The sequence below is a fragment of the Serinus canaria genome, chromosome 7 (genome assembly GCF_022539315.1).
Source record: "Serinus canaria isolate serCan28SL12 chromosome 7, serCan2020, whole genome shotgun sequence".
In the NCBI taxonomy this organism is placed as follows: domain Eukaryota; kingdom Metazoa; phylum Chordata; class Aves; order Passeriformes; family Fringillidae; genus Serinus; species Serinus canaria.
The window spans coordinates 1,538,067-1,549,503 of NC_066321.1; the positions used below are offsets into that span (position 1 = coordinate 1,538,067).

An 11,437-nucleotide genomic window follows, 5' to 3' on the forward strand; every position below is an offset into this window, starting at 1 on the left:
CAGCCAGGAATTCCCAGTTCCCAATCTCCCACCCATCCCTGCCCTCTGGCAGTGGGAGCCATTCCCTGTGCCCTGTCCCCCCATTCCCTGTCTCCAGTCCCTCTCCAGCCTTTTACCCTCCCTTGGATGGGAACCCAGCGCTTTCTCTTCCTCAACTCGACTGAACACCACTTCCTCAACACCACTGAAATCCAAGTGGGTTTATTTTCCCCAAAAATCTGTTTAGAGGTCACATTTCGGTGACAAGCCGACACTCGGTTATCCAGAATTCTTCTCTACGTTAATTTCTTGGAAAGCGGCATCTCCATCCGCAAGGGCTCTTTCTGTCTTTCAGGGATGCTTTTTGCATGGAAAAAAGCAAGCAAGGAAGGAAACCACATTCCTTATAATACACCACGTAATTCCAGAGAATTACACGTAAATAAATACATAGACAAACTCAGCAGAGTCCGCTAAGTTTGTGTTATTTGATTTCGCAGCCGGGACGGGCGAGCACCGGCTCCGCCGTGAGGCGATGGCCGCCCTCATCCCGCCCTGAGGGCGCTGCCCCAGCGCCCTTTCCCCGCCTCTTCCCGGGATTTCCCCGTTTTCTCCACATTTGTGCCCGTTAGCCTCATCAGGGTTCGGCTGAGGGGCAGTGGGGACAGCACCTCCTCCCTCAGCCCACCCGGACACGGCCGGGCACACCCCGGTACCCCGGCGGCTCCGCCCGCGGCTCCCCGGTGTGTGAGGGGCCGGCCGGGTCGCTGTCCCTCCCTCCCCGGGCCGGGAAGGGGAAGCGAAAGCGAAAGGCGGCCCCGGGACGGCTCCGGAGGTGTCTGAGGAGCCTCCGGCAGCCCCGGCCGCGCCCCCAGCCCGTCCCGGCCGCGTCCGCCGGGAGCCGAGCGGTGAGGGAGGCCTGGGGTCCCTTGGCGGAGTCGCGGATAAACCATAGAACAACTATTGTTCATTTCTGCTCTCACTTTCCTTTTTTTTTTTTTTTTTCCCACAGAAAACTGTCCAGAAGCCTCTGAATTCTGGCTGCTCAATCCAAACCAGGAAGGGATTCCGGGATCCAAAACGTCAGTTTCAAGCCTCAGAGTGGCGGCGGTGTGGGCTCAGAATCGAGGTGAGCGTTCCCAGGTGAGAGGGTCAGAACTGCCCGCACGGCTCGGGAATTTGGGCTGCTCCTGCTGGGGTTTCAAGGTCAGACCTGTGGAGTATCCGACTGGGAAAAAGGCCAGTCACTTGCTTTTAAAATTTTAAAAGTTTAATAGTAATAAAATGGTTATAAAAATAGCAATACAATTAGGCTAATGATAATTTGGACAATTTGGATTAGGACAGTATGAGACAATAAAAACAAAGAGTTACAGACAGTCCAGGTACCTTTCTCTGGGCAGCATAAGCCCGAAAAAGGACCCACGTTAACAGAGAATTAACCCTTAAAAACAATAACCTGTTGCATATTCATACATCTCATACATGATCTATAAATTCCATTCAAACAAAGGATTCTGTCTGGTCAGTGTCAGCTTATTCCTCATAATCCTCATGGCATTGTCCTGCCCGAGCGAGGCAGGAAGAAGTTCATTTCTCCTGATAATGGAGCAATAAATTCTCTTCCTCTAAAAGATTCTGGTGTCCTGTGACTGCTATCTCAGTGTGAGTCCTTTCTTTAAAAAAAAATCCTACATAGCATAGTTTCTATTTTAACATTTTGTTATAACCTAAAACTGTATTTAACACACCGCTTAAGAGAATTAATACAGCATCGCTTTCTAACACAACACATATAATATTCATTTAAATATTTGTGAAAAGCCATTTATAAAACACACATTTTTCACACAACCCAAACCTTAGAGGATCAAACCTTGCCCTGGCAGCCACAGATTGGCTTGGGAGCCTCTGCACCTTGGCATCTCCTGGTCAGTGGCCTGGGAGCTTGCCCAAGTTCCTTTTTGTCTGTGTCCACAAAATGCCTTGGCAATGGATTCCAAATTTTAAATTATCTGCTGTGTCTGGAAGTGTTTCCATTTGTAGAATCCTAGAATGGTTTGGGGTGGAAGGGACATTTAAACTCATCCAGTGCCACCCCTGCCATGGGCAGGGACACCTTCCACTGTCCCAGGCTGCTCCAGCCTGGCCTTGGGCACTGCCAGGGGTCCAGGGGCAGCCACAGCTGCTCTGGGAAATCCATTCCAGCTCCTCCCCACCCTCCCAGCTGGAATTCCTTCCCAAAATCCCACCCAAATCTCCTCTTTCCCAGTGGGAGCCATTCCCTGGGTCCTGTCCCTCCATGCCTTGTCCCCAGTCCCTCTCCAGCTCTCCTGGAGCCCTTCAGGCTCTCAAGCACAGGACACACAGGCTGTTCCCAGGTGTGTAACAGCCCAGAAGTAGCTTAAAGGTACTACTCTGGTAGTTCTTAAATACAGAACCACCAGAGCAGCAAAGTTGGAGTTGTGCACTGCAGAATTCCTCACATCTGTCTCTGGCTTTTATTTCCTTGTAAGGAAGGAGGCTTCAGATATTCAATATCTGTCACTTTTACACGTGGAATTACATATTTGTGTTTAAAACTCTTTCAGCTCAGCACAGCTTCTGGTATTCCTGATATTCTATTGCATAAAAAATCCCCAAACAATAGCACACAGTGTTGTAATTTTTTCCTGTTCCCTCAGGTTTCCATGGATTTTACCAGCCCCCCATTATCTCTACAAGACAATGGGTTTGTGAGTATTTCCTGGTGTGCTGCCTGGGGGTGAAATCTGTATTTGACTTTTGTATCTCTGACTGAAGGTTTGTGCTCCTTCTGCTTGTCTCACCTTCTTCCACCCTTTAATACTTGGGGCATTCCCCATTTCCACCTCCTGTTTCCATAGGGACAATCCCAAGATTCTGCACCACAGATCCTCCCAGAACTTTCTGTCCTGCCTCTCTTGCTCATCTGGCTTTGTGGAGGATTTTAGGGGAGTTTCCCTTTTCCTGGGATTCAGCTCCAGCAGTGCACAAGTGGTTTGGATGGGACTTTCCCTGGCCTTTCTTGTGTTTTCTTGGTGGTTGTTTTTTTTTTTTTTTTTCCTTCTTCTTATATGAAACCATTTTTTTAGTAAAAAATCCTTTTTCTTATTATCTCCCAGCTGTTGGCACGTGCATCCTTTTTGTTCCCTGCACTCAATCCCTGGAGTGAAGGAATATTTTTCCCATTGTAACTAAGACACAGATGGGTATTTCCCTCTTGCTTAATTTGAAACTGGAAGAAATACTTTCTGTTTTATTATTTTTAGGAAATACCCAGCATTACCAAGACAACTGACAAGATTATCTAATTCAGATTTTTTCCATGGATTATCTAACTTAGGCCTTTTGCTATGCCTAAATTTCATGGTTCCCATTCAAGCTTTTATGTAATCTTGAGTGAAAAGGAGAGAATATTTCAGCAGATCTTTTTGGATTTTTTTTTCCTGCAGAATATTGCAGCCATAGAAACAGAAGAGAGATTTTCTCTTTCTTTGGGCTTTGTAGTTTCCCTGGCCCTGTGAACTTGTGCCCTGAATTTCAATTCTGAAATGGTTCTTTTATCACCTTCCTTGATATTGCCTTTTATTATCCAATCTCCCTGAGCTTGGAAGATCAAAATCCCATTTTCACTTTTATTTTTTTTTTATTGACACCCCCTCCTGGAGGAACTGCTGAGAAAGCACAGAGCAAAACGTTTGTGGGTTTGAGGGGCTTAGTTCTGTGTGGAAGAACATGGAGACAACTTGGTTTGTTATTTAGCTAAATATTAACCTGTGCATTTTAGCAGTTAGATAATTAGCAAATAATAATGGCTGGCCAGTAGTTCACAATTTCATACATTTTTAAAATCCTGTCCAGTTATTAAAATAATTCAATAATTTGACCTAAGTGGATGGCTTTAAATTTTTTTGGTTAAACTTTTGAATTTTTTAAAGGTTGTTTTAGAATAGTTTGGGGTGTCTCAGCTGTTGCCCAACAGAGGAGAAAACCAAGGTGTTCCTCTTCTCTCTGCAGAGTATGGTACCCCCTGATCCATGTGGGACATCCCTGGAAGAGATGGAGAAACTCAAGGAAGAGCTGAGGATATGGAAGGCAAGTTCTCTAAAGCACATGGATCATGGAAATTTGCTGAAAGACAAAGATTGGTGCATCCTTCTGAAATCAGATCAAATCCCCCACTTTTATAACATCCCTAAATTGTTCTGTTCTTCCATGCTTTGTGCTTGTGTTGATCCCACTCTTGTAAGTTGAATAATTACCCAAAGGGTTAAAAATTAATAAGTACAAAGGTTTTACTCAAGGTTTTGTTTATTGCTCTAGAAATAAACCTTTAAAACACTTAAAATCTTCTTTTTGCTCTCCAGACAAGAGTTGAAGATGCTGAAAAGGTAAAAGCTGACCTTATTTCCTCCAAATCAAGAGCTGATGCAGAGTGTGACAGAGCAGAGAAGAAGCTGACGGAGCTGAAGGAGCAGGAGAAGCAGCGTCAGGACAGAATCACCAGCTCTGAGGTGTGGAGGGGGCTGCTGGTGTTTGCAGGGTTGGGAAGGAGCTGGGGGGTGGAAAATGGGAGGAACATTCCCAGTTTCTCTGGCTTTACCAGTGTGCAGCTGTGCTGGTCAAATGGTCCACGTGTTTTTTTGCTGCATTTCAGTTTTTCACTGGCAGGCAAAGAGACAGTGCAATGAACTGAATCTGTTTTGGGATGAAACCTGCCAAAACCAGCCTTCCTCTTCCAAGGTTCTCCCCTACAATGAGTTTAAGGTCTGAGTGAAGGGGATGAAGCCCAGTGGGGTGATTCCACTGCTTTGCCAATTCCCTGTTCTGTGAGAGGTCACAGCACCCCAAGGATCAGCATTTCTTAAGTGCCAGTGAGCAAGAGCCAGGGCCTGACTGAAGAGGGTTTTTCCTCCTAGAACTGCTTGGTTCCAGAGCCCCTTGGTTGATTCCCTCAATATTCCACGTGCAGGAACAGCAGAAGGTTCCACAGGCTGCCAGTGAGGTGCTTCCAGTGAGCTTTGGGGAATCACTGATGAGAAATTTCAGCTTCAAGCCATTACCATATAATTAGTAGCTTAAACACACTCAGGCTGGGGAGAGATTTTCTGAAAGCTGATTTTGGTCCTTTAATCACAAAAGTTTGGATTTGTACCCAGGAAAGGTCACTATCACCATCTGGCTTTGGCCTTCAGCTGATGGGAGTGCTCCAAGTGTCTGCAGTGGGTGCTGACTTCCCTGGAGCCACCTTGTGCTTGTGGCTGCCTGGAGCTGACAACATCTGCTCTGTTTCCTTCTCATCCTCTCACATTCCCTGTCCAGGAAATCCTGGATTTGCTCACAGAGCTTTGTGTCCCAGCAGGATTCCTTGTTCTGGAGGAATTATGGAGCAGACAGGAGGGAGGAGAAGGACATGAAGAGGGAAGAGCAGCAGCATGGCAGAAACTGCCCAGATGTTGCTGAAATATATTTCTGTTTTTATTCAAGTGTTTAATTTTGCATTTCATCTTTTTGGCCTGTAGCAGGAACTGTTGCTGCTAAAGCAAGAAAACACTGAGCTGAAAAAGGAGATTGAAAAGCTCAAAGAAGAGCTGAAAGAACAGAGTTCCCAGGATAGCCCGGTAAAGGAGGTGGAATATTTGGACATTGGTCTTTTGGGAGGGCAGATTTTTATTTTCAGAGAATGGTTTGGGTTGGAAGGGACCTTAAATCCCATCTCATGCCAACCCAGGGACACTTTCTCCTGTCCCAGGGTGCTCCAAGCCCTGTCCCAGCTGGCCTGGGACACTTCCAGGAATCCAGGGGCAGCCCCAGCTGCTCTGGGAATCCTGAGCCTCCCCACTGGATCTGTCCCTCTTAAAGGCTGCTGGGGCCACTTCTTCAGCATTTGAACCTCTACTAATTTCAATATGAAATAAACCTGAAAGTTTCTTACTTTTCCTGGCAAGCCAGTTGGAAGCAGGGAGAGGATATGGAAATAAATGCAAGGGGTGCTGAAAGTGTGAGAGGAATTTAAACAAGCAGACATTGATTAAATGGAAGGCAGTGGAATAAAAAAATATTCATAGCATTGGTAATATTCAAGTTTTCTTTTTCTTGTGTCAATTCTAAAGTTGGAGATGAAAAAGAAGGTGGCAGAAATGAAGTTGAAGTTCACTCACCTGGAAGAGATGAAGGATGATGGGGCACCTGTGGATATGGACACCTACTGTGTCTTTGGGGTGGCCACAAAAACCCCCTTCAGACTCAACCAGAACCAGGCACTGCTGACTTTTGAAGATGAAGAAGGTAGGATGTGTGTTTGAATTATAAAATTAATGTCTCTGATGTATTTCACCTGGTAGTGGTGAGGTTTTTCCCCCAGGGGTGTTTTGAATGGAACGGGAAAAAATCTTTTGTTAATATTTTATAAAATAAGAGCATCTTTTGACAGCTTAAAAGTTTTACTAGTCCCACTTAAAATGTATTTTTATATGTATAATTAATAATATATTTGCTGCATTTATTGTATATTATTTCAATAATATTGTTTTTTATTATTAATGTTGATGTAATATTTTGTTATTATATTTTTTGGCCTACATAAAATCACAGAAATTTTATGGAAGTACACATGGATGCTTGGGATCTGGTTGCCTAATTATTATTAATTTCTCCTTTACTGATGCAAAGGGAGATTTTTTTAAGAGACTGGGGAGTAATTTGGAGTTTAAATGATTAAAGAGAGTTTTCCATATCTGATTTCCTTCCCTCAGTTGCCGAGAGGCTGACAAGGATGAGCAAGCACTGTGTGAACCTGGACAACACAACAGCAAATGTCACAGTGAAGCCTTTTGAACTTGACATGGGATTCCAGTTTGAGGTAAACAGCTGAAATGTGCAACTCTCAAAATCTGAGCTCTTTAAAAGCTTTAGGTTCTTTTATTTTTTTCCAGTGTTTTCAGTCACAAAGTTCACAAAAATTTGTTATTTTTAGCTCCACGTCACTGTCTCTGGAAAGAAGATCAACGTTTCAGACATACCTGAGCTTCCCATTCCTGAAGATTGGATGAGAGACAAACTTGAGCTGCATTTCTACAAAACTGAGCAGGCAGAAGGAGGAGGAGAAATAGAAAATGTGACCTACCACAAGGGGTCTGGGACAGGTGTCATCACATTCCTCAACCCTGGAGGTAGAGTCTGGGATATTTTCTTCCCCAAATTCAGGCCCAGTTGTCCATCCTGGGCTCCACTCTGGGGTCACCACTGAGTGTTGCAAACTCTTCCCACAGGGAGTTCATGGTTCCCCTAGAGATGTGGGGAAATAAAGCAGTTTTTCATCACATCCTTTTGGAGCAAACACAACCTGCTCACAGTTCATCAGCTTTCTTTCAGAGCTTTTCCCAAAAACCCTGATTGTTTCCCCTCTGCATTGCCAGACACTCACACTGCAAGCAGCAAATCAGGAAGATGTGTTTGATTTTAGCTCCTGCTGCAGGACAGTGCAGTTGGACAGGCATTGCTATTGCCCAGCAGGATGGAATGCCATGGTCAGTGGAGCCACATCCACTTGGAGCAGCTGCTTTAGGTTTATTTCAGAGCTTTGTGGGCGTTTCATGATTTTGCTTTTTGTTTTGGAAGTGCCAAATAAACTTTTTGCCGAATGCACATGAAGAATTTATAGGTGTGCCATCCTACATTATTTGGATGAGCCTGGTCATTGAAATGTTTATAAAATACTGGTTAAATTACATTAAATAATTAATTGGGGTTTTTTTTCTTATTCTCTTACAGCAAGCTACAACTTTGTGAGATGTACTAAATACCCTTTCTGTGGTGGGGAAAGGTGGTTCATCGTTTCTGTCTCCCCACATTTTGATTTCCACTTGCGGAAGTTTCAGGTAAAAGAATTTACTCCAGGCTGATAGAACAGATAAGTTGGAAATAGGAGGGTGGGCACAATTTTCACTCCTTTTGTGTGAACTTCACAGCCAGTGTGGGTGTGAATAGGCTGTTGAGGTCACGTGAAGCTGCAATTTATTTTGAAAGGGTGTGCTTGTCTTTCCTTGATGGAATTATCTCAGCACTCCCCACATGGCTGTGCTGGGCTGTTTGGGAAGGAGGTGAAGCACAAAGCTCTGCCAGGATCCCAGAGTCCCAGCAAATGCAACATTTGCTCATCCATTCCTTGGTTTCACTCCTCCATTCAGCCCAAATCCCGCCTCTGGCACACAGAGCTGCCTCATCACACTCCCCCTAGGTGTAGATGGTGATCAGGTCAGAATTGTGTCTGTAATTAGGCCTTTATAATTAAGGCATGGGCTGCAGGACACCCAGCTGGTGTGGGGCATGTCCTGGCAGGGATTTGATGGGGTGGTGCTGTCTGGAGCCATCAGAGCTCCCCAAATCCAGAGTGTGGCTGCATTGAGGAGTGCAGGACACACCAGGTAAGGTGTGGGCTCAGAATCATGGAACCACAGAATCTCCTGAGCTGGAAGGGACCCACAGGATCATGGATCCAGCTCCTGGCCCTGCACAGACACTCCAGAATCCCACCCTGGGCACCCTGGCAGCAGTGTCCAAACCCTCCTGGAGCTCTTGGGAATGTGCCATTCCCTGGGGAGCCTGGGCAGTGCCAGCACCCTCTGGGGGAAGAGCCTTTCCCTGAAATCCAACCTAAATCTGCCCTGACCCAGCTCCAGCTGCTGTTCCCCTGCTCCCAGAGGGCAGAGATGGGAGCTATCCCTCAGGAGCTCCAGACTGGGACGAGTCTCCCCTCACTCTCCTCCTACAAACCAAGTGTCCTCAGCTGCTCCTCCAAGACCCTTCCTGGTAGTGTGAATGCAGAGTTCCAGACCCTTCCTGGTAGTGTGAATCCAGAGTTCCAGACCCTTCCTGGTAGTGTGAATGCAGAGTTCCAGACCCTTCCTGGTAATGTGAATGCAGAGTTCCAGACCCTTCCTGGTAATGTGAATCCAGAGTTCCAGACCCTTCCTGCAGAGTTCCAGACTCTTCCTGGTAATGTGAATCCAGAATTCTGCTCTTTCCAGACAATTTTCCACTATCTAAAGTTTTCACCTCCTCTGAGATCCCAGCCACACCTAAGAGAGGAATTCAATTTCCAACTCTCCCAGTTCCTTTGAGTGCACAGCTGCTGTATAATCCAGGTTTCTTCTTTCTTCCCCAGTCGCACTGCAGGGTTTCCAAGAAAACCATCCTGCTGAAAGGAATCCCAGAGGTGGAAGAGGATGAAGAAAGTGTGCAGGACATGATTGAAATTCACTTCCAAAAGCCAAGCAATGGTGGGGGGGAGATAGAGCAAATCAAATACATCTCCAGAGGAGCAGCCTATGTTTGCTTCGAGGAGGATACTGAGAGTACCAGCTCAGAAATCACAGGGGACTCGTGAAGTCCTGAGGTTTTGTTCCTCAGGGATTTCTGTAGATATTGTGTGTGCTTTAATGCTCTGGCATTGATACTGTAGCAAAGGAATCCCTGCCTTCCTGCCTTGTCTCGTGGCACTGGCTTTGCATGGGGAGTCAGCAAAACTCCCCGCCTGTGTTACAGATTAAAGGCACAGACCAAGCCTGAAACAGCTCAGATTTTCTGCAACTTTGCATATTTCATACCTTGCAGATTTTAAGGTGCTCCAGAGTGGGATGAGTGGATTATTTCTTACATTACAAAAGCCGTATTAATCCCAATCCAAGCCTCCTCCCAGTCCTGCTGTGTTCAGTGGCAAAGCTTCAGAAGGTGGCTCTGACACCACTCCAGTCCTGCTGAGGTTGCTGAGTGCCACCAGAACTCAAACACCTGAAAGCATCCTGTAATTTCAGAAAAGCCACCTTATCAAATCAGTGATAGAATTAAAATAGAAAATGGGGCTGCAAAACCAAGAAATTGCACTTCAGAAATGCCCTGGCATTTGCTGCCTTTAGCTGTTCATAGCCTGCGTTATTGTTTGATTTTAATATTTGTTTCTGCAATTGAATTTTCCTAATTTTTGTCCACGATTTTGGTTATTTTAAACTATTTCAGCCAAAGATTGAGCTGATGCTGTACCTGGTTTTGTAACAGTGCTGCTGAACAGCCCTGAGGGATCTGGTGATCCCAGGCTTGGGCTAGGACGGTTTGGAGAGAGTTATTTTCCAAGGAGGAATGTTTTCATGTTTTTCCTTTTCTGCTCTCATCCTTGGAAAACAAATCCTCCTCTGACTTTGCACTTTGCCATCCTTGGGGCTGAAATGGTTTGGCCCTAACAATCTTAACTCCAAACTAAGACGAGCCTGACATTGGAAATAATTTATTTTGGGGGTATTTGACATCTTGATATGCAGGGAAAGGAGAGGGAATACCTCAGGGATTATTATTCCAGACAAACTGTTAATTGGCAGTGGATAAAAGTTGAATATGGAAAATGAAAAGGCTGCAAACACCAGAGTTTCTTTTGAATTTGCTCTCGAGTGAGAAACATGTGACTGTAGCACCTCTCACTGTTTAGGGCATGCAAAGGCAGGGATTGATTACCCGACCACTGTAAAATAATAGCAATTACTTCAAACAAAGTAGTGCTGAAGAATTTACAGAAATTGTGCACCTTTGCACCCTCAAAAACTTGGTAAGACCAGACACCCTAAAAAGAGAGGGGGAAAAACCTGAGAAAGTTGAAATTAATGACATTTTTTACCTATCTCACCGATAAATATTGACAAGTAAATCATTCAAAAAAGGAAAAAGCTTTAAATTCTCATAAGATGTGACTCATGAGGATTAGTGAGAAGCTGCAGGTTTCAAAGCCCAGAAAATAAATCAGATTTTACACTTGAAAGACAATGTCTAAATGTCTTACCTTTGTCCCTGATTAATTATGGCTTGTGATGATTACCCTGTTAAATTTTAAAGCAGCAGTGGTGCTTTAAAGACTGGAGACTGGTTTTAATGATGAAAACTAAGAATAAAGCGTCAGTGATGTGTCTATAAATGCCAATATCCTTTTTTCCTCCCTGCTGGGGTGACTTTCTCTCGAGCTGGGTGGTTTTTATTCCCAAATTGCACACAGGGACATTTCCCAGCTGCAGCTGTCACCCCAGCATCGGTGTCCAGCCAAACACGGGGCTGTCTGGGGCCACTGGAGCTGTGCAAGTGCAGCCTTTGGGGTGCCCGGGGGTGTCCCTGGCCATGTGGGACAGCAGGAGGGAGTTCCTGTCTGGGAGGGTGGGCAGGCTGTGGCTGCCCCTGGATCCTTGGAAGTGTTTGCTGTCTATGCATGTCCCTGCCATGTGTCCCCCTCTCCATCCATGTCCCAGTCCACACATGTCCCTCTCCCCTCCTGTCCTCCATGTGTGTCCCTGTCCCTGCCTGTCCCTCTCCACACCTGTCCTTCTCCCTTGTGTCCTTCTCCATGCGTGTCCTTGTCCATGTATTTGTCCCTGTCCCTGTATGTCCCTCTCCATGCCTG

The 11,437-nt window shown here is 45.5% G+C and overlaps 1 protein-coding gene across 3 annotated transcripts; it reads left to right on the forward strand.

Moving 5' to 3' along the window:
• Window positions 1-729: 729 nt before the first annotated feature.
• On the forward strand, window positions 730-10,960 carry NMI (N-myc and STAT interactor). Of its 3 annotated transcripts, none has more exons than XM_030241867.2 (11): window positions 730-887; window positions 992-1,122; window positions 2,664-2,714; window positions 4,018-4,095; window positions 4,368-4,514; window positions 5,523-5,621; window positions 6,114-6,288; window positions 6,756-6,862; window positions 6,977-7,172; window positions 7,774-7,880; window positions 9,167-10,960. In XM_030241867.2, the coding sequence occupies exons 3-11, from the start codon at window positions 2,670-2,672 to the stop codon at window positions 9,386-9,388; spliced, it is 1,176 nt and encodes a 391-aa protein (XP_030097727.1). In that variant the 5' UTR covers window positions 730-887; window positions 992-1,122; window positions 2,664-2,669; the 3' UTR covers window positions 9,389-10,960. The 3 variants fall into 3 exon arrangements, with proteins under 3 accessions (XP_030097727.1, XP_018766789.1, XP_030097728.1); XM_018911244.3 differs by having other exon boundaries at window positions 992-1,108; XM_030241868.2 differs by lacking the exons at window positions 730-887; window positions 992-1,122 and having other exon boundaries at window positions 2,664-2,781.
• Window positions 10,961-11,437: the final 477 nt, after the last annotated feature.